The 22039-nt window shown below is 38.8% G+C and overlaps 1 protein-coding gene across 7 annotated transcripts in view; it reads right to left on the bottom strand.

Moving 5' to 3' along the window:
• The window catches only part of LOC100525452 (zinc finger protein 474), a 150354-nt gene that overhangs the window by 11191 nt on the left and 117124 nt on the right, over positions 1-22039 (bottom strand). For 5 of the 7 annotated variants that reach the window (XM_085014371.1, XM_021084681.2, XM_085014372.1 and 2 more), the window contains one exon: positions 1275-1455. In XM_085014371.1, coding sequence (XP_084870497.1) covers positions 1275-1455 — 181 coding nt within the window. Of the gene's footprint in view, positions 1-1274; positions 1456-20236; positions 20397-22039 lie in introns of all 7 variants that reach the window. The other 2 variants (XR_014838638.1, XR_014838637.1) reach the window with 1 other exon arrangement.

Here is a 22039-nt window from a genome sequence, read left to right as displayed (position 1 = left end):
GTGGTAATTGTGGTCAAGCAGAGAAAGTGATAAAGATAAGAAGTGAAGGGAACATATTTTTGACACCAAATGAGAAATGCTGGGAAGAAGTGTTTCAAAGAGGTAAACAGGCTCTGTGAGCAAATGCTCTAAATTCAATTGATGAATATTTTCATCCTGAGCTTTTTTTCCCACTTGCATGCAGGGTCCTCTTTTTGGCAAGGACTGTGAAGAGTTAGGTTCCAGCAGCCTCTAGAACTTGATCATGACAATCTAGAATCCACTCTAAAGGTTGTTTAAAAAAAACTCTTTTTGGGTCTATCTCTAACAAGAGTGTTTTGGGCAAATTGATACTAAATGACCTCCAAGGACCTTCTGGATGTATAAATCTATGGTTACCTAAAGAGAATCAATTAATCGAATGATACTTCTCTTAAAACCAAGAATGGTTTTCCTTTGAGGAGAATCAGGGGATCGACTGGAGAAAATGACAAGGGTAGAAACACGATATCTGAGTTTGCAGGGCAAACATTCTCTGTACTACTTCATCTCATCCTACATGAGTAAGCATAAGGCTCCACAGGAGGCCACACACGGCAGTTTTCGATGTTCCAGCTTCATAGGGCTTGTGCAGTGCTTTACAGACTATTAATTGCAAATTTACCAAAATCTGGATATTTCGTATAGACGTCAAGATTTCCAGGTTCTTTTCTATTACTGAAAAATATCCTCACGGTAAACTTAAGGCTAAATTTCTTAATGATGACATCAGCTGGAACGGGGTGGCCACTGTCCTTTTAAGGACAGGTGGTGTTCTCCAGCTCCTCATAGCCCCCACTTTCCCTTTTTTCACACATGGATGAATTTATGCAATTGTATAACCCAACTGGTGGACCCTGTAAGTATTTCTCTTTAGTAGCCCTGCTTTATGAAAACTAAGACACAGTCATATTGGAAAACAGGTTTCCAGCTGTGCTCAAAGGTTTTTTTAAGCTTCGTGTTTTTTAAGTAGTTTTTTTGATACTATATGAAAGTAATATCTGAGAAATAGAGTAAATTCCAGTGAGTCCCTCTTCTTGTACAATATGCCAAGATGCAGTATCTTTTTGTCTCAGCATCTGAAGACAACACTTTGAGCAGACATTCTGGAACCATTTGTTGTATTTGGCTATAGACAAGGCAGTGCACGTTGCTGATTTCAGTTGTTTGAACAAGTAAGAAAAGAGTACCACTACTTTTAGGTTTAGAGAAAAAAGTCTCTTCAACGTGCAAATTCTTTTCCCCCACAAACTTACCAGTTATGGTCCTGACTTCCGGTTTTTTTGGTTCTGGTCTCCTTAACTCTTTAGGCAATAAGTTGTTTTCGTTATGCCATTTTTTCAGACATTGTGGTTCATGGATCGCAATTGATTTTGTTCCATATTCACGACCACAAATGTAGCAAACAACTGTTGGTGGACGCCTTATCATGGTTGGCTGCAAGTAACGGAAAATATCTTTTAAAGTTCAGGCTTGAAAATTAAATTATCACATATTTAAATGAGATAGGCAAATCAATTTTTTTTTTAAGCCTAAACTTTCTGGTAAGTTTAACTTTTTTTTTTGGCAGTGAAGAGAATAAACTACACTATCTGACTCCTCAGTTTGTTTGGGAAGAGAATAGGAAATAAAGAAGAGCTAATCAGAATTCTACATATTGATACTTTATAAAGTGCATTTCTCATTTAATAAATACTGATAGATTGTCTCCGGACTCTTCCCCATGCTGAGACACTACAAAGAGAAATCAGGTATGAACCACCCTTCAGGAACATCAGGCTCTAGTACAGCAATATGCCTGAGACATCATGACAGTCACAGAGAGTGTTTATAACAAATACGGCTGTGCCCTCTATCTTTCCCTTGTGTTAACAACTTTCTGCTGCACCTGTGAGATTCTCTGTCTTTTTAAATCTGGCATAGACTTCACCTACAGGCAGGACAACTAATCAATTACAGATGGGAGGTGGTGAATACTTACACAGCTTCCTCACTCTGGCTATTTCCATCGTCTTCCAGAAGTCCCCAGTGAGATTGTACCATAGTTGCTTATTAACACACTAAGTTTCCTTCTCTTCCCTGTCTCTGATCCCACTACTTTATCAGGGTTCCTGAGATCACTCCCTGCCACCCCCCAAAAAAACCATTCTTGAACCATATCCTTTTCTTAACATTTGTTTCTGGGAGAACCAAATCTAAGCAAGAGTTAAAGATATAACCCAATTGGGAGTTTCTGCTTCTGCTAGGATATCGAAAGTTACAAGAAACATTTCTCCCACCTAAACAATAAGAACAAGCAAATAAATATTCTACGGAATATTTTATTTTTTGATTACTGGATACTCCAGGTTGCAAGGTAAATTAATGAACTAAAAGGACTGCCTCAGTTTGAGGGTAGATCAGCAGACACAATAGAAAACCTCCCATACCCCAACACAAGTTGTCTGCCACAAAGAAAAGGGCAGGAGAGCTAAGTGTGAAACCTTCTGAGGTGCAGCACACAGGTACTGTGTACAAAAGCTTTCCTGCCCACCAGGTCTTACTCCTAGTAATGGGGTGACCATCCAATGTGAAGAGAGGCAGGAGCACTGAGAGAAAACCTCACCAAGACAGGAACGTAGGGCCTGCCTCAATGTGAGGGTAATCATGGAGAATTAGGCCATGACCTAGACCCAGATAAGAGCAGTGCACTGCTGAAGGAGGCGTGGCAGCACTAAGAGGGATTCCCTCTCTGTTGTAGGCATGTAGGGTCCACAGGAGTCTAAGTGGGTGGCAGAAGAACTGAGACGAGATGTTTGGCTCCAGGCCTTATACTAAATACAAGGCAGGGGAAGTTTACCATCGGGGAATTTAAAGCCTAGAATGCATTGAATATAACTAAAAATGAAATATCTGAGAAGCTCAGATAACTTCAAGCAAGATACATAAGAAAAGAAAACTAGATATGCTAAAAAAAAAACTGCTAAAAACCAAAGATAAGCTTGAAAGCTGTCAGAGAAAACAGAAACAATACATACAAGAGAATAGGGAAGCAATGAGAAGAATTCCAGGTGACTTCTCATCAGAAAAAAATGAAGGACAGGAAAGAGTGGAATTACATTTTTAAATGCATAAAGGAAAAATATTAAAGTAATTTCAAAATTCCATATTAAGCAGAAACATCTTTCAAAAATGAAGGTGAAACTATGATATCTTTAACTAGATAAAAGGTGAAAGAATTTGTCCTCAGTAGAGTTGCTTTATGGGAAATGCTGAAAGAAATTCTAAATGACGAAGGAAAATATCAGCTAGAAATCTGGTTCTATAAGAAGGAATGGAAATACTAAAAAACACAAATAGGTCAATAAATTAAAGCAATCTTTAAAAATTTTTCTTAATTTTTGTACATATCACTTTAGACTATGGGCTCTTTAAAGAAAAATAGTGAAAAAAGAATATGAAGTTTATAGTCTATAAATGTAAAGCTAGAACAAAAAAGAGCACAAATTATAGGGACTAAAAGTTGGAAACAGATTGTTATAGAATTCTTAGATTTTTCTTGGACTAATTTTTTAAATGTAGAATATGATATGATAAAGGTTCATTTTTCATCTGTATAATAACCAATAAAGCACAAAGTCATACAAAGAGGAATAACTAAAAAATCAACAGGGAGAAAGAATAGTTTTTAATAGATTGATGAGTTAACTACCACCCAAAGAAAGATATGAAAAGAGGAATATAGGACCCACCTTCCGCCCACATGAACAAAAAATAGGTAGGAGGAAGAAGTGTGATTAAAACACCAAGGTGGTAGACAATTCTAAATATGCCAATAATTTCAGTAAATATAAATGGACCAAAGAACACAATTAAAAGGCATGGATTTATAGATTAGATAAAAAAAGCAAGTCCCAATTGTATGATCTTTATAGGAAACATATTGTATGAACATAAAGACACAGATTATGAGTAAAAGGATGGGAAATTTTTCATATAAATACTAAACTGAAGAAAGTAATATGGCTATATTACTAAAATGTAATTAAATTCAGAGAATGGAAAAGTTTCTTCCAGTTGTAAAGCTCAGGGAATGTTTTAAGGAGGTAGCATTTGAAGAATGGGTAACTTTAGATGACACAGCCAGGAAGGGATGGAGAAAGATATTGTAGACTGAGGAAAGAGCATGAGCATAGCCCCAAGGACAGGAATTTGAAGGTAAGTACAGAGAGGAGCAAATAATTCAGCTTGCCTTATGCCCAGTGTAGCACAAAGAGCTAGAATCAAAAAGGTAGGCTCTAACCATGCTCTGAACAACCATGAATGTCATGCTAAGATCTGGATTCTGCTTTGTTTTGTGATAAGCTTCTAGGCAGGGAAATAACATATAATTTTACTTCAGGAAAGTCAATCTGGCTGTAAAGTGACTAAAAGGACTAGCAGGGTAGCATGTCTGTGAGAGTTTGAGCACACATGGCTCTCGTAGGGATAAGAGAATGATAGGTCCAAGAGAACACCAATAGTTTATTCTAGATAACAGGGAAGATGGTGATATCACTTACAGAAAGGAAGAAATTGGGAAAGATGTTGAGGAAGGGGGAAAAATGGATTCTGTTCTGGATCTGTTGTGTTTGACATACTTGTGGAATTTAAACTTGAATACGTCCAGACAAAATGAAAAATAGAAGCCTATAATTCAGGATTAGTGGGATTTAGAGCTATTTTCCTAGAAAATATGTTTAAAACTATAAAAATTCCAGAAAAGCCATATATAAAGAGTACATGGAGAAAAATTCCTGGGAGAACATCTGTAATGAGGAGATTGAGCAAGGGAATTGCAGCCCAAAAAGATAAAGGTTCATGTTTGCAGTTAAAGAAACAGGGCATGGAGACAAGATATTCCATTCAGAATTCTGGAAACATTTCTAGTTCCAGAAAGTTGGTGTCATCAATTCTGTGGAATGCTACAGAGAGTAATGGGTGGTTGAGGAAGGCCAGTAAATTTGGTTGCCAGGAGATTATAAACCAGTAACTTTGGAGAGTTTAGTTCCAATGGAGTGATAAGAATAAAAACTAAATTGTTAGGAGTTAAAGATTAGGTCAGGAAGAAGAGAAATAAACTTTCCAAAAGTTTGCAGAAAGGAAATTTGAGAGATAAGTAGAGCTGAGGAAATATTCGTTTTGTGGTTGTTTTTAGGACAGGAGTGTTTGGGGCAGAGAGAAAGAAACTATAAGCCTAAGAGAAAAGGGATAATTAATAGACAAAGACTCTGAGGAAAGGGGAGGAGATGAAATCAAGGGTGTAACTGAAAATGTTAACCTCTGAGGAAAGGGAAGAAAAATCAAATAGATGAAGTATGAGGAAGGCTGCAGAGAAGGGAGGAATAAGAGGAGCTAATATAAAAGAATTTAGTCTTCTAATATGAGGCAAAGTGGTCTTCAGAGAATGGAGACACTTAAATTCTGGGAAATGGAATGCAAAAAATACTAGGATTAAGTACTGTGGGAAATGTAATAGTGATTCAATTAGGGAAGGATACTCACTGAGTAACAGAAAAGGCCCAGTTAAATTGAACTGCAAGAAATTTCAGCGGAATTAAATGACCTTTTTCAGTATGTCTTAAGTAGCACTGGATGGCATGAAAACAAACAAATCAAGTTGTCAATATAGTCTCCATTAGGGGAATAAAACATGGTAAAATGTGTGCATGTATTAGAATCAGCTTGCTTTAAATTAAGACTGTTGAGGGTTCCACCTGTAGTGGAAAGAGAACAGGGCAAGATTGTATCATAAGGAAACACATCGATGATTTCTATCTATCCAAGCAGAAACAATAGATTCTAGATGAGTAAATCTATGATGAATACAGATCAAGCAAAACAGAAAACAGAGTTACTCCCTGGATGATCCAAGTCTTTAAAGAAGTGCATTATTTGGAGTTCCCATTGTGGCTCAGTGGTAATGAAACTGACTAGTATCCATGAGGATGCAGGTTTGATCACTGCCCCTGCTCAGTGGGTTAAGGATCCAGCATTGCCGTGAGATTCGGTGTAGGTCACAGACGTGGCTCAGATTTGGCACTGCTGTGACTGTGGTGTAAGCCAGCAGCTATAGCTCGGATTCGACCCCTAGCCTGAGAACCTCCGTATGCTTGCAGGTATGGCCCTAAAAAGACAGATCAATCAATCAATCAATCAATCTCCTTTAAAAAGTGCATAATTTGAGGTAAAATATTTTTATTCTATTATTCTATACTTATTGATGCCAATAGACTATATTAATCAAAATAAGTAGTTTTTTAATCTTTCCTTCTTTCTAGCCATGTAGCAAAATCTAACACCTGACAAGTGATTTTAAAAATACTTGTGGAATTCCAGGCTTAAAGAATAAAGCAGAAGTAATAATTTTCAAAACATCCAAAAATTTCTTACTATTCTTACATGTTTATTTACTTGAAAGTTTAATTAAATGCAAGCTTTTTAGTTTTAAAATGTTACTCTTTTGTCTTTAAGAATAATGAATTTATTAAAATTCCATATGGAAAGTATGAACCAAATCTAGTATTTAACCAAGCGTATAAGCACAATAAATGGTATGGGTTATAAATGAAGGCATTCGTGTCACATTATCATAAGACTTCTTTTGGAAGGAAAAAATTAGAAGGAAACAGGCAGACACAGAGGCTAGAAGACATGCACAAAATAACTTACAGTGATGTGGGAGAAAATTAATACCATAAAAAGACTAAGATGTTCTGTATTATATTTTCCAAAGCCTGCCCCATGCTCTATATTTGTGGTTGAACTGCAGTTGAACCTGCAACATACTCCATATTCTTCGGTTTTGAACATCTTACTCCCAAGCCATGCTCTAGGGAAGTGCAAGCAACCCAGACACAGGGCTGAAGAGAAAAATGCATCCCTATGGGTCTGAACACAAATAAAAGAATCTCTTTTATTGTTCATTTATTTCAAAATTGTCAGTCTGAAGCGTTCAGAGAAAGCTGACCAATTTCCAGCTTGTGGTTACTGCCTTTGCCCTAACTGCCAAGGCTTTACTCTTCAGCCTCTTCATTATTTTCAGATGAAACTGGACGTGTGGACGATGGAGAGGAGCAGAAGAGACCATAACCCCAGAGGAAAGGGCAGAAGACCCCTTCTTGGCTAAGGTGCCACCGTGACTGAGCAAGGCAGGGGCGGGGAAGATGTGTCCAGGGCACTTGACTACATGGGGCCTACCTGGGCCAGCCACTCTGAAAGTGTAATCAAAGGAGGGCAAATAGGAAGTCAGTCTTTGCTCTGAAGAGCAAAGGATGAGATCAAGTCTTCCTGTCAACATCTCAGATAATATTTTTGGGGTGAGACCCCACGTTTCAACATCGGGATAAAAGATTTTTTTTAAAAAAACCACCTCTGAATCTCCATAAGTACTATTTCAGGTGTGAACTGTTTTATGGGGGTAATTAAATGCCCCTCCACAGCAAGTTTATTAGGGCTAATCACAATTTTGCTTTTGTTCTTTCAGTTTCCTGGGAAAGTCTGATTAGGTTGGATGTAGACAGAGGCCCTTGAACATTTCAGGGAAGGTTTTCATATCTGTATATTTCTTTCAACTTGAATCTACTAACTTTCATATGTTTTCAATCATTTTGCTGGCCACTCTTGGAATTATTCTATTTTCCATGCAGCACTTTTTTTTTTTTTTTTAATGTCTTTTCTCTGTTAGGAATGCCTCATGTTCAATCTTTTAGACCAGAGCTGTGCAACGCAAAGGAAGTGGACACTTGATAACTTTTCCCCTGGTCATTTTGTTGTGAGCCACAAGGGAAATCCAATCCCTTCATTTTGTTGTAGCATCACCATTGAATCAAGGGGGAAAGAATAAGGACCAAGAAAAGAGGGTGGTTTGCTAAAGAACCTTAAGAGAGGGTTTGTGAAAAGAAGAATGGACATGGTTCCAGAAAAACTAGACTAAGATACCTTTTTCAAATAGTTTCAAATAGCATTCGATGACCTCCCTGGTAGCTCAGGCTGAAAGGAAACCATGGTGAATTACACAACTCAATAGTTAATAGAGCTTATAGAAGGAAGAATAATAGTTGGTCAGGAGGGAAGATTATTCCTAACATTAAATATTACTGCAAGAACTTTAATGAAAGAATATTGAAAACTAAAATGGAAATAATTACTGGCACTTTTACAGAAGATCAGAAACATTCTACATTTGGCTATTTCTTATATTAATCCCACAATAAATACTAAGTAATAATAGTGTGGAATTGCAGTTATGTGATATTATTCATTAGGAGAACTAGGAGAACGTGCTTCAACGATGTAGTTTTGGGGAGATATGTTGTAAAACAGAAATTAGTAACATATATGGGGCCTTAAGCTGCTTTGAAAATTTAATGGGTGCAATGGCCATCTACCCAGAAAAATGCTCATGGATAGAGAACTGTGGATATGATTTGGAATGACTGGCAGACTCCCTAAAACCTATCCATTAACCTCAGAAAGGGAGCTGTTGGGTTGTTAGAGCCAAACCTTTTCTTTCAAATAAATGTTCCTTTCTGTAAGGAGCCATTAGGCCCATTTAAATGCCTCAAAAAGTATGAGTTAAAGCCTGAAAGAACTTATGAAATATATCACCTCTGGCTTTAGGAAAATCTTAAGTCCTGCATTGCATAAAACAGTCCCTAATATACCTGTTGTCTTGATTAAGTATTAATAGTTCCTTCTTTTACTCTAAAATGTCCCCATTTGGTTGATAAATTAAACACTCACTTTTGAAAAACATCAGTAAAATATGAGAAATCAAGAGATGAAACAAAAATAGCAGAGAAAAAGCTCAGAAATATATATATATATATATATATATATATATATATGTGTGTATATGTGTGTGTGTGTGTGTGTGTGTGTGTGTGTGTGTGTGTGTGTATACATATATAGTCTTTTTAGGGCCTCACTGAAGTATATGGAGGTTCCCAGGCTAGGGGTCGAATAGGAGCTGTAACCGCTGGCCTAACCACAGGAATGTGAGATCAGAGCTGCGTCCGCAATCTATACCACAGCTCAATGCAACCCCAAATACTCAACCCACTGAGCGAGGCTAGGGATCAAACCTGCGCCCTTTTGGATGCTAGTCAGATTCGTTTTCTGCTGATCCATGACGGGAAATCCAGAAAGCTCAAAAATATTAAAGCTGTGATTACAAGGCTGGCATTGACTCCACTTAAACACACAACTAAAGTAAAATGACTATAGAAATTATGGTTAGGGAAGAGAATAGAAAAGGAACACAACTTCACAAAACAATAAGACTTAAAAAAAAATGGGAAGAGGAGGTGTGTGAGAATGTTAGTGATGCCAAATTCTCCACCTTTCATGGCAAGCACCCAGTCAAAGCGGTATAAAACGAACACATGGGAGTTAATTTTTTTTTTCAAATTCTGTAATAGTTTATCTTTGTTTTTTAACTTTAGTGGGTCCCTTAAAACATAATATTCTTTTAGTAAATATATATTTTTCTGAAGTTCAGCAATATCATCCATTTCACTTTGGTTTCATTTTGTCAAATTTTTCATATTAAATATATTATTTATTAATAATAACTTTGATATGATGATCTCAATTCTATGAAAATCTTCATGTCTATTTATTCATATGTTTATCTACATAGGGATATGTCCAGAGTGATATTCACTAAGGTCAAATTAATTTGGGGGTAATTTTTATGCTAATTCTAGACTTAATGAACTTATGTCATTTTTATAAGAACAATAAAATAATAAAAAAAGAATATCAACTCCTGAGTCAAAACTTAAGCAACAGGGGGAGTTCCCATTGTGGCTCAGTGGAAATAAATCCCACTGGTATCCATGAGGATGTGAGTTCAATCCCTGGCCTCACTCAGTGGGGTAAGGTTCTGGCATTGCCCTGAGCTGTGGTGTAGGCCTCAGAAGCAGCTCAGATCTGGCATTGCTGTGGCTGTGGCTGTGTCTGTGGCCAGCAGCTGCAGCTTTGATTGGACCCTACCTAGCCTGGGAACTTCCATATGTCGTGGGTGTGGCCCTAAAAAGCAAAATAAAATAAAATAAGACCAAACAAAACCAAAATAAAAAAGCCAAAACTTAAGCAGTTATTAGGTAATTAAATTAGCCCTAAAAGGAAAAATTAAATGGAACCCAAATTAACTTCTGAAAATTCCTTAAATAAGTGATAAAGAATGATATTCAAAGCATTATATATAGCACAGTTTAGTAACGTAACAAGTTAGTAACTGAAGTTAGAATTAACATTAGGAATGAATACTGCTTTGCATAGCATAAAAGAAAAGTGCAAAATGAAAATACTTACAATATATAAAACTATATTATTCCAATAATACTATTTTATTTTGCCAATGGTTTATATTTGAATATACATTAGTTAAATGCTTGCATGATGTAACTTAACTGAATCTTATAATTCAGCTCCATTACCTTAAAAAGCAGTAACAAAGACCTGGAAAAATAATCTCAAGGCATAATTTAGCACAAGTCTGTTTCTATCACAAGATAATCTAAGTATAGCTCTTCCTGATATTTTCATTTTGTTTAGGCTTGTTTCCCTGGCTTGGCTGCATTTACTGAAAAAATGAATTCACAAATAACTAATGGGTTGGTAGGGTGTGAGCCACCTTATGTTGAAAATGATAGCCAAAAAGACGATCTGGGGGATGGATGGACTGAACCATCCCCTTGGGTTCTAATGTTGCTCATTATGGGATGAACTGACAAATCAACTTATAATTTTCAGCTTCCCAACTGCTTCCCTCCCCTCTGTGCTAGACTATGTTTTGTGCTAACTTGGCTAGTCTCATGTGATATCAGGAATTTCTGTGGTTCTCAGAAAGGATACAGAATAAAGTCTGAACACTTCTGACCCATTTCATTCATGCCCAGTCTTAGCACCGTGGAAAAGGTCTGCTAGCCACATCAAACTTGACCCCATTCCCCAAGCTAAAGGCCACAATCCTCAACTTTGTAGCCTCCATGACTTTATTCATCTGCTCTTCCATCAACAAGCATTTAAATTGAGTGTAAACTCTCACCGCACTGGAGGCTATGGGGGAACCCCAACGATTAGCTTTCAAACCAAATTCAAAGGCAAAATTTATAAGTGCCATGATACAGAGACAGACTGACCTAGGAGGCTCAGGTAAGAAGAAAAGGAAGAGTCTTGACCTTCTATAAGCCAGTGAAGTGGGTGATATTTGAAATGGGTTTGTTGAATGGGCAGAACTTTACTGATGCGGGGAGAACACCCTCGAACAAATTGCCAGACAGCATGACCTCTTCCACAACTTTTTTAGTTGTACTGTAGAACATTAACACAAAAGCTTTGAAGTCCATAGTGGAGTAACTAGAGGAAATGTGAAAGCAAGAGTTGGTCTATTTACCATAGGGCTGAAACATGACTATCAGACCTCAAGAAAGCAGCCAAAGGTTGACACCTTTTTTAGGGTCTCCCTGCCTCTCATCTTAGTCCTGACCCCAAACTCCATCCTCTTGTCATTAGAAACTAGCCATGCTTCAGTAGCTGGGGAGGGATCTATCAGTACTAGAAGCAAGTACTTCATACACCAAGAGAGCTGCCATAGCCATGTTAAGGCATTGTATTATTGTGGGAGTCAGGCTGGCAATGAAAAAAGTATGGAACGTGTCTTGATTGTGTTGAGTCCTGAGTTTAAGGATAAGGATTTATTTATTACCTTTGAGACAGAATCAGATCAAGGAATGGGCCAGATGAGGCAGTTTATAATTTTCACATACTAAAATATCTTGATTCTTCCATACTGAAGAAATGCAAACTGGTTTTGTCCTTACTGAAGTAGGCAGTACACTTAAGTGATAATAAGAACACTAATGCAGAGTTCTGGTTGTGGCTCAGTGGGTAAAGAACCCAAAATAGTTCCCGTGAGGATGCAGGTTCAATCCCTGGCCTCTCTTGGTAGGTTAAGTATCCAGCACTGCTGCAAGTTGTGGCATATGTCACAGATATGGCTCAGATCTGGTGCTGCCATGACTGTAGCAAAGGCCTGCAGCTGCAGCTCTGATTCAATCCCTAGCCCAGAAATTTCTGTATGTTTTAAGGTGCAGCCTTAAAAGAGAAAAAGGGGGGGGGGAGCACTAATGCAGCACTGGAAATATTCATGAATAGCTAAACAAACTGTAATCCCACCATTCAATGGACCATTAGTCAGCAATGAAAAATAACTACTGCTACTTGCACCAACATGGGTGAATCTCAGAATCATTGTGCTGAAAAAAGTCAGACACAAAAGACTATATTACTGCCTGATTTCATTTATATAAAATCTAAACTAAGCTGTAATGTTTAAAAATCAAACCAGGGGTTTCCCAGAGGCTGGAGGTAAAAGGAGAAATAAAAGCTATAAGGGATCTTTGGGTGTGGTGAAAATGTTTTCTATCTTGATTATCGTGGTGAAACAACAGATACGTAAAACTGTCAAAACTCATTGTATTGCATGTGGTTAATGGATGGAGTTTATTGTTTATATATTATTCCTCAGTAAATCTGATTAAAAATCACTCATGCCGACCTAATTTAGTGGAGGGTTTTTGAATGGCCATGATCACGCAATGCAGTCAGTTCAAAGTCAGCAGTACACATTTTCAGATGAAATTCCAAAATCAAATGATATATTATAGGGTGACTTTTGCCAGAAATTGGAGAATATTTTTAAGTGATCTAAATTCTAAATCCTTTGTCTCCCACGAAAGTCTCCAATTAAAAAAAGGAGAAGTTCCCAGTGGCTCAGCAGGTTAAGGATATGGTGTTGTCACTGCCGTGTGGCTCTGGCTACAGTTGTGGTGTGGTTTCCATCCCTGGCCCCAGAAACTTCCACATGCCATGTGCGGCCAAAAAAAACCAACCAACCAAACAAAAAAACCACCAAAACAAACAAACAAACAAAAACAAAAACAAACAAACAAAAAACGGAGAGAGAAGAAGAAGAGGAGAAGAACTAGAGAAAATTAGAAAAAGTTTTATTGAGCTTCTTTTCCAGGATTTTTTTTTATTATTATCATTTTTTGCCAGAGAAAGTGCACTAGGCAGCAGCTCCATTCACACACAATTTTACCCAGAAAAGTCCAATTCTAGGGTGTCAGGGCTTGAGCCCCTGCACCTGGGATGATATAATAAAAGCAAAGGTAGCTTTCCATGCCCATGTGAATGGCATTTGAAATATAACTGGCAGCAGTTTCTCATATTCCAGTAAGTCATCTTGAAGAGGAACTTCAAGGCCCTTTACTATAAGTGTGTGTGTGTGTGTGTGTGTGTCTGTAAGCATGTACACAAAAGACAAATTAGGCAAGTTAGTCATTTTCCTCAGCTAATTCAGGGAAATTAAAAGGCTCTGTTTGTGTCAAACTAGTGTTGTGTCCTCCTTTCTATTTCCTCTGGGCTTGCCTCTGACCTCCCTTCAGCCTACAGTGATCATTTTTAAACACATTCCTCTCAGGAAGAAAGAGCTGAGGCCTTTGGCTCTAGACAGTCACACAAGTTACCTGTCTGCTATCAGGGAACAAGGAAGCTTCCCACATCTGCACAATGGAAGGTGACGATTAGTTGGATTTATTGATTAGCTGGATTTATTTGCTGATTTGCTGTCATTGAAGCAGTTGGCCTGTTTGTGTTTTGCTTTGTTTTGTTTTGTTTTTTTGGAACGGATATTTTAGTGGGGCTGAGCCAAAACAACCATATCAGAATGGAAAAGATGTCTTTTTTTTATTACCAAATATGTATGTAAATAAAATGTCTGGCTCTTTTCCCCAAGTAACATGCTTAGCACATTGCTTAGAAACAAACAGCTATTGCTGAAAGTTTATTCTTTTTTTTTTCTTCTTTTAGGATCCCTGCATTGAAAGAACCACACGCCTTGTGTTCATTTGGGGACATTCATTAACCTAAGAGTCAAAGAGTCATCAAGGAACCCAGAGGTGAAAGAACATCCTGGCCTGAACCACCCCTTGGAGTAAATTAGAAAACACACCTCCTTAAGACACTTTCAGACCACCTGGTTGTGATCATTAATCTGTAATGATACAAGTCACAAGATACAAAAATTTAAAATGGTGCCCATGGAAAGGAATACACAGGACAATCTTTGTCATGTCTCAAGATGTGGTCTAGAACTGTCCCTATATGTTGTTACATACTGCTTTTCTAATGGAGCATGACTGGTAATGAGCCCAGTATGGCCAGCCTGTAAACATCAGGGTTAAATCATAGGTTCTTCAACTTCACAGAAGTCAGTAAAACAATTGGATTCTAGATATTGATACTGAAGTTGCACTGTGAGCAGAAAGAAAGCAGAGACATCTGCTGAAACACAGCTGAGACCAATTTGGAGCTGAGACTGGCACTTCCTGGAAATGCATTGGAAGAAAGGGTTGTCTCTCAGGAGGTGATTCAAGTGTAACCCAGATGCCATTGTTCAGGAAGAATGTTCTGATTACAGTCAATGTGCCAGGCACTGGGCTAGGGACAGAACTGGGAATTGACCCAGATGGTGGGGATGATCGTACCACCTTAATTTGGGAGTATTTTAAAAATTTTTCCTAAGCTCTTTGCCTGAGGCAGTAAGTCAGGTTGACAGATCCCTTTCTGGTGTGCACGGAGCCCATGCCCCCTGAAATTAGCCAAGGAACGGAGGCAGGGCAAGAAACAGATTTGCTGAGTGGAGCATGCATCATTGACTCCTCTGCCCACTGATAGGTTGGAACTCAGACTGGTTAGTTCTGAACACTACTCTCCAGATGGGAACCCTCTCTAGGATCCTGGGCTTTTTGTGACCCTGTCAAATTCTTAGAAAGTTTGGTTTCCAGATGTCTGAGCCACAAAAATGGTCTCATTTTTCCGGAGTCTCCAACAGGGGATCCGAGTGATGGCTGGCAGTTAGGGTGAGCTACTCCATGCCCAGGCATGACATATATATTGTGCCAGAGGTCCCTGCAGACAATTACTACACAGCTATGTGTAGTAGTTGACCCGGATGGTCCATCTCGCCCAGGCTACCCCACAGAACTACCTCCCCTCTGCTTCACACTCTGGATCTCTGACTGTAAACTGATGGACCCACTGCCATTTCCACCAACAGACATCCATGTTTTATTTGACTTGCCCAATGTTCTTAAAAATTTCAAATGTGAATATCCTTAGGTGGAAATTACTCTCCAGGATACCACAGGCTCCAATTCCCGACTGCCCTATATACAGCTGCCCAAACCCTGAAAGCATATGAGCTTGCTAAGACTCTTAGCAGCTTATTTTTCCACTCCCTCTCCCCACTTTTCTTCTCAATAAAAGATCCAATGCCTTGGATCTCATTTCTAAGAAATGAGCTAAACTTATAGTTAATTTGCATTAAAGTGCTAATAGCTAGAAAAGGCTAGCTACCTATCTGGGGGATCTTTGCATTTAGCTGAGATTTCCTATGGTATCAGTGCTTTCAGTGAAGGACTGAATTTCTGGCTCTGGAATTTAAAATCTAGGGGGAGGTATTTTAGAAAAGAAGTGTTCAGTAATCCATTAGCGATAGACACACTGAAAATTCTCTCCTCTCTTTGAATATAAGCACTTAGGCAACTTGAACAGAACTTGACAGGAGGCATAAAACCTATCCATAGGCAAAAGAAGCCCCTCTGTGAAAGGATGAGACTGGTTTCCGAGGGCACATCAACAAAGTAACTGTGCATTAATCCTCTAGACACTCTCTTGCTAGAGGATTTTTTGCCTTCCCTACTTCTAGCTGGATCTCCAGCTAACAAAAACAGGGCTCATCCTGCCAGGGTCTGAGGAAGTTGTTATGGGACCGTGCAGCTTTTGAATGGATATCATTCCATCAACAGTGTTCCTCTTTCTGCATGACAAAATTAAATAAAGAATTTGGGCCTTAGCTTCTGTCTCAGATTTTCCACACTCCTGATCCCTCCTATTAAGCCAAAAATGACATGTCTGTGGCTAGTGCTCAGGGCATAGCAGTAGAATGTAGTAAGGTAGGGTGGGAAAATAGAAGGGAAAGTTTTTCTCCCCTGTATTTGAGGAAAAAAGAGTAAAACCTCTTTTAGAAATCCTTGTGTATATTCCAATATTGAAAACATCTAACCAAGTAACAGCTAACAATTACAAGGCAGTTTCTAAGTGCCTGGCCCAGTACTAAGTACTTACATGCTCTATCTCAATACTTCCTGTAATAAGCCTCTGGCTAAAATGTAATATCTGCATTTTACAAACCAGGAAACTGAGGCACAGCACTATTAGTAAGTGGTGAAGCTGCTTTTTGCCTGGACCGTGGGTCCTCAGACTGTCTGTCACCGCACTGTGACAGGGAGGAGGGAGAAGCTGACACCTGACAGTTTGTCAGATGCAATTCCAGGTCCTTTGTGGGTATTCTCACATTTAACCTCTTGCCCTGGGGAACTGAGGCTGGGGGTGGAGGGATTAAATAATCTGCTCAGAGATATGTGATTTCATTATGCATCTGTCATCTGATTCCAGGTCTGATTTCAGCAACTTCTAGAAATGGGGGGTGGTGGTGGTAAGATCATCAGTGGTCAGCAGAGATCACATTCTGCCTTATGTGTCCACAGAGTCAGCCATTGCATGGATTTGAGAGAATCTGGCAAAAATCCCTATTTCTGCTGTCTTTGCTACCTCAAAAATTCATTCCTTTGGATTAAACACTGCTTTCTCCCCAGATCCTCTTTCAAAATGCAGATAGCCCCATGAGAGAGATTTTTCTATGAAGAATATTAACAGATTTTCTCAACCGGCTTCCAGCAATAACAAGAGGTGGGGGTTGGTAGGAGCAGGGAGCTGCAGAGGGTGCTGAACAGAGAAGGAGACCCAGGTCACCCAAAACTATTCACAGTCAGACTTTTGCCTGCAGTCATTTGAAACACAATTTCAACAAACTTGACTGAGACCTAACGTGTATAATTAAGTTTCCATTCCCCCAGGCATGTCCTACACAAGCAGAAAAAGTATCAATAGCATTTTAATATATAGGAGTTAAGTATCAAACCTCAACAATCCCAGAGTTTGATTGTCTCAAAACCACTGGTATTTCACATTTACTTCTGGTGTTTTCAAACAATTCTACCCAAATGTCACATCTGGAAGGATCGTTGTTTGAAATTAAATTGTTTTTGGAAATCACTGGATGCCACGTAAAGGAATTTTCCAATCCAGCCTGTCTATTGGCCAACTATTAGAGAGTCTGCTACTTGTGATTTGGAAATTTGTTTTGCTCCTTTTAACAATAGGAAAGACTTGGCCATTCATTTGGAAATGCTATTAACAAACATATTTTCATGTACCTGATTTTTTAAAACAAACAATTGATATTTTGAATATATGGTTGGCATTTCACTTACTTGCTCATTGTGAGATACAAGGCTGAAAAATACAAGTCAAAGAATTCCAAATTAGAGCTTCTGTTTATGAAAGGAATACAATTTCTTAGCTGAATTTTTTTTTTCTTTTCATATTTGAGATAATTTTTTTTTCTCATCCCTTGGAAGGATATTGGTTGGAAAGTGAAGTGTTTGAGGTATTGATTTAATCTCTTGGCAAATTCTTGTAAGAATGACTTTCCTTGAAGAAAATGGATAGAAGTTGTCCCTGGTATCTGATTCCCATTCCCCTCAGTTTGGCATCAGGCCTGACTCTCATGGTCAGATGGCTTCCGGGCCACAGGGTAAAATGAAGCAATGGGGAAGAGATAAGAAAAACTTAAAAACAGTGGCATGCACTCAGTTTTTCTAGCTTCTATAGTTAGAGAGAAAAAAAGTAATGCATAGGCACTATCTCACCTGGAACTTGGAAGCTGGGTTATTTCCGATACTTGGTTTGTCTATGAGCTGTATGCTAAAGGGTCCCCAGCTCTGGGGGAAGGCCCAGGAAAGAAGTTTTCCAATGAAAAGAAGAAAGATATCATTTTGGATAGGACAGAAAGAATTCTAACCCTAGGAGGGAGGTTTGGTTTTCTTTATCTTCTTCTTACCTTTTCTTTTTTCTTATCAGAGTTTTTCGTCCTAATCTCTTTCTCCCGCCTCTCTCTATCTCTGCCTCCAGCTTCCTGAAACTCTAGGTTGGTACCAGTGATATCTTTATCCTTAAACAAAGGTAGCCCTGGAGGTCCTGTCGTGGTATAGCAGAAACAAGTCTGACTAGGAACCATGAGGTTGCAGGTTTGATCCCTGGCCTTGCTCAGTGGGTTAAGGATCCAGCATTGCCATGAGCTGCGGTGTTAAGTCAAAGAGGTAGCTCAGATCTGGTGTTGCTGTGGCTGTGGTGTAGGCCTGCAGCTACAGCTCCAATTCGACCCCTAGCCTGGGAACATCCATATGCCACAGGTGCGGCCCTAAAAAAGCAAAAAAAAAAAAAAAAAAAAAAAAAAAAGCAAAAAAGCAAAAACAAAAAACCCGAAGGTAGCCCATATATGAGCTGCTTGTGGACTTTAAATGACAGGGTCATGGCATCAGAGTTGGTGCTTCGAGCAGGATTATTGGAAACTTACCGAGTTCCTCCATTTATTAAACCCTTCTTCATTTTATAGAACTTCTCTCTCCCTATAAGACAGCCTGATACTGGTAAACATTTGAAAGAGACAATGGATGTAAAAAGGAGATGAATTACATAATATAAAGGGAAAGCAAAAGGTGAGTCCCAAGTCAAATTGTTTCAATATTCTGTCTACTCATAAAGCTGAACTTGTCCTCACATCTCCGGTGAAATTCTGTTCACAGGACAATCACTTTTGTTTCAATAGGAAATTTTTCAAGGTTGTGTTACACTGACTTTGGTGGAGTTTCAAAGAATTTTGGGAGAGATTTAACTTGTTGACTTTGGAATTTGTATTTCTAAGAACTATGTGTATCCGTTCAGTCATTACTTAAAGATTTCCTAAGTATCTATCACTGGAAAATGTGGTTGCCTGTGTGTTTGGGGCTGGAAGGAGGGAAACAGGGGTGACATGGAGAAGAAGGCTTCAGAAGACACATGAAGTCATTTAAGCTATATAAATTATTTGAGAGTATAGCATGTTGTAGTTCTGTTCATTTTAGGCTTGAATAACACTTGAATTTATGTGGTCTTCTCCTCTCATAGAGGTTAAAATCTGTGTTTTTCTTTTTAGAGAAGCAGAAAGCCACATATTGGGGCACCAATACAAAGACACCTATTTTGCTTTCATCTTTGGGCACTAGGAGAGGTAGCTGTAACTCTCTCCATGCACATGTGATATATCATTATAATTTGAGGTTGGTTTTTTAAAAAATAAACATGTTAAATTGTAATTTGTACAGATGAGTATTATTCTTCAAGTTTTTATATTAGAAAGCTATATATCAATTGTTTCTCTAAAATGTGTAACCCCCCAATACATGCATATTTCACATGTTGCAATACACACAGATTCTTCTGGGTTCACTTCTAGAGCCAACAGTTACAGAAGACAGCAGTCCTGTTACCTTAAAGTTGTGCACTGTACACCTGAGAGCCGTGGGATCCTAGAATGCAGCCCTGATATGCAGGCATGGTTGGCACCAAGGAAAGATGAAGAAGTGGCCCATGGTGCTGGCTATTAGTGGCCCAGTGAGCAGCATCATCAGGGGGTGGTTTGTGAGGTCAAGGCTGGTTTCCATGACATCAGCACTAATGAGCCTGAAGAGGTGGACTAGGGCCACTGAGGATGATTATAAAGGTGAGAATCTCCAGAAGAATCACACTGAACGTTTTTTTTTTTTACCACCTCCAAAGATTTCCAAGTCATTCTTGTATTTGGGAATCAAAGAGGAAAATGGTTCTAGAAGCCTTAATCTTGACTTCAGAAACTCAGTTTAAATGAAGGCATCAAGAGACAAAGGACTAAGTAGACTGTCAATAGTCACTTTTTTCTCTCTCTAGGTATGTCTTTCTCTCTCATTGGATAGGCCTGCTAAGTTTATATTTTCACTGATAAAATATAAAACGTAAGCTAACAGATTCCTTCCTCTTCCAACTAGCAACCAACAAACTTGCTGCCTTCATCTGCATTTGGCCTCCTCCTGAAAGGGAGAAACGTCCTCTCCTATTAAACCCCTCTCTTTTGCACAGGCAGGAGTCCATCCCCCTGGTGCCCATTCCTCCTCCGGGTTTTACACTTACACTTTTACACTTTACTTACCACTTTTGTTTGTTTTTGTTTTTGGCTGCACCCATAGCATCTGGAAATTCAGGGATCAAATCTGAGCCACAGCAGTACCCCGAGCCAGTGACAATGCTGTCCTTAATCAGTAGCCCACCAGGGAATTCCTCTTCTGCTTTTTTTAAACTTTCTTTTCTCTCTAGTGGATTATAATGTAAAATATTCAAATGTAGTCTATAAGCTTCCAGTTTTTAAGGGAATCTCTCTTAACCAAACATCTCTATTTCTGGCTTACCCGTTATTTCTCTCCTAATCTCCAAGCCAAACGTCTCAAAACACATCCTATCTTTACCATATGTATGCTCTACCCCCACCCCAACCATGATTCTGACTTTGTTCTTTTCTAGTTTATCAAACTAAATCCCCATTGCCAAAGCAATGGGGTTTTTTTTGGCCTTTATCCTACTCAACCTCTGTGCATTGCACAGTGGTTTTCACACATTCTTATTCTTCACATTTTTTTCTATTGCAGCTTCCAGGGCACCATACTTCTTTAGTGGTTTCCCCACTGTTTCCAGTCACTCATTCTAGCTCCTTCTCCTCTAAGCCCTAAATACTGTAATGTCTCAGAGCTCAGCCCTAGGTCTAATGTTCTAGCTCTGTATTCATTCTGATGACTTAAAATATATATTAACAATGCACAAATGTATATCCCAGGCCAGTTCCTCTTTTGAGATATATTCGGCCTGACTTACCTACTCAGATAACTCACAAGCATTTTGAATTCGATATTCCAGAATGGAATAATTGATCTTTACCCTGGAAAACCTACCCTTTTCTCAAGTCTTTCCCATGTTAGAAAAGTGGCACAGCAAGAGAAGTTGTTCAAGCTAGAAATCTGAGGGTCACCCTTGACCTTCCTTCCCTTCCCTTTCCACATCCCAACTATTACCAGGTTCTGCCCACTACATCTTATCTCATCTCTGCTACTAACACCCTAGGCCAAGCTTCCATCTGTTTTCTCCAGGATTCCTGCAACAGCCAAATAACTGATTTCCCTATGTCCACTGAGCAGCTGGAGGAAACAGTGCTGTTTCCACACTTTATCTAGTGTGCCTGTCCCCGCCTTCATTAGGCTCTGGCTACACACGTGGACTTTTTAGCTCCATGTTAAGATCCTCCTTACCTCAAGGCCTGCACACATGCTGCCTTTGGCAAGAATATCTTCTCTGCCTGCCATTCTCTTCCCCCCACATCCTGACTCCCGGCTAACACTTTCATACCTTTCACATCTCAGCTGATATATCACTTCCCCCAGAGGTTTTCTCTAACCAAGAATCTGAACATCCACCTCTGCCATTAGATACTTTACATCTCAAGTTGAGATTTTATATTTATTTTCATTTGTTTCATATCCTTTCTTCCATATGATTAATAATTCCAGGAGATCAAGAAATGTGTCTTTTTTAATAACTCTATATAGTACTTAGTCCAATGCTTAACAATAAATATTTGTTGAATAAACAAACTTCTGTCCTCTTTACCTTGCTTAATTAACACTCATAAGCCTGTCAGTGTAGCCATATCCTTTTTGTGTCACACATATACTTCTCTCTTTAGTGACATAAAAAGGTGTAGGTCATTGGAATTAAACAGCTGTGGCTCTGACACCCACTACTGAACCCGCTCTGTGACTCTGGGCTAATTGTTTAGCCTCAGTTCACCCACCTGGGAAGCAGGAAATAATCTCTTTCTTACAATAATATTATGAAGATTCAAATGAGAACGTGTATATAAAGTACTAATCATAAAGGTAATCAATAAAAGTTAGGACTCCATCTT

The sequence above is a fragment of the Sus scrofa genome, chromosome 2, assembly GCF_054392235.1.
Source record: "Sus scrofa isolate SSC_HxYL_T2T_F1_AM1 chromosome 2, Sscrofa_HxYL_maternal_Yorkshire_Landrace_v2.0, whole genome shotgun sequence".
Lineage (NCBI taxonomy): Eukaryota > Metazoa > Chordata > Mammalia > Artiodactyla > Suidae > Sus > Sus scrofa.
Note: the sequence above shows the minus strand (reverse complement) of the source record. Positions and strands in the feature narration are given on the sequence as shown.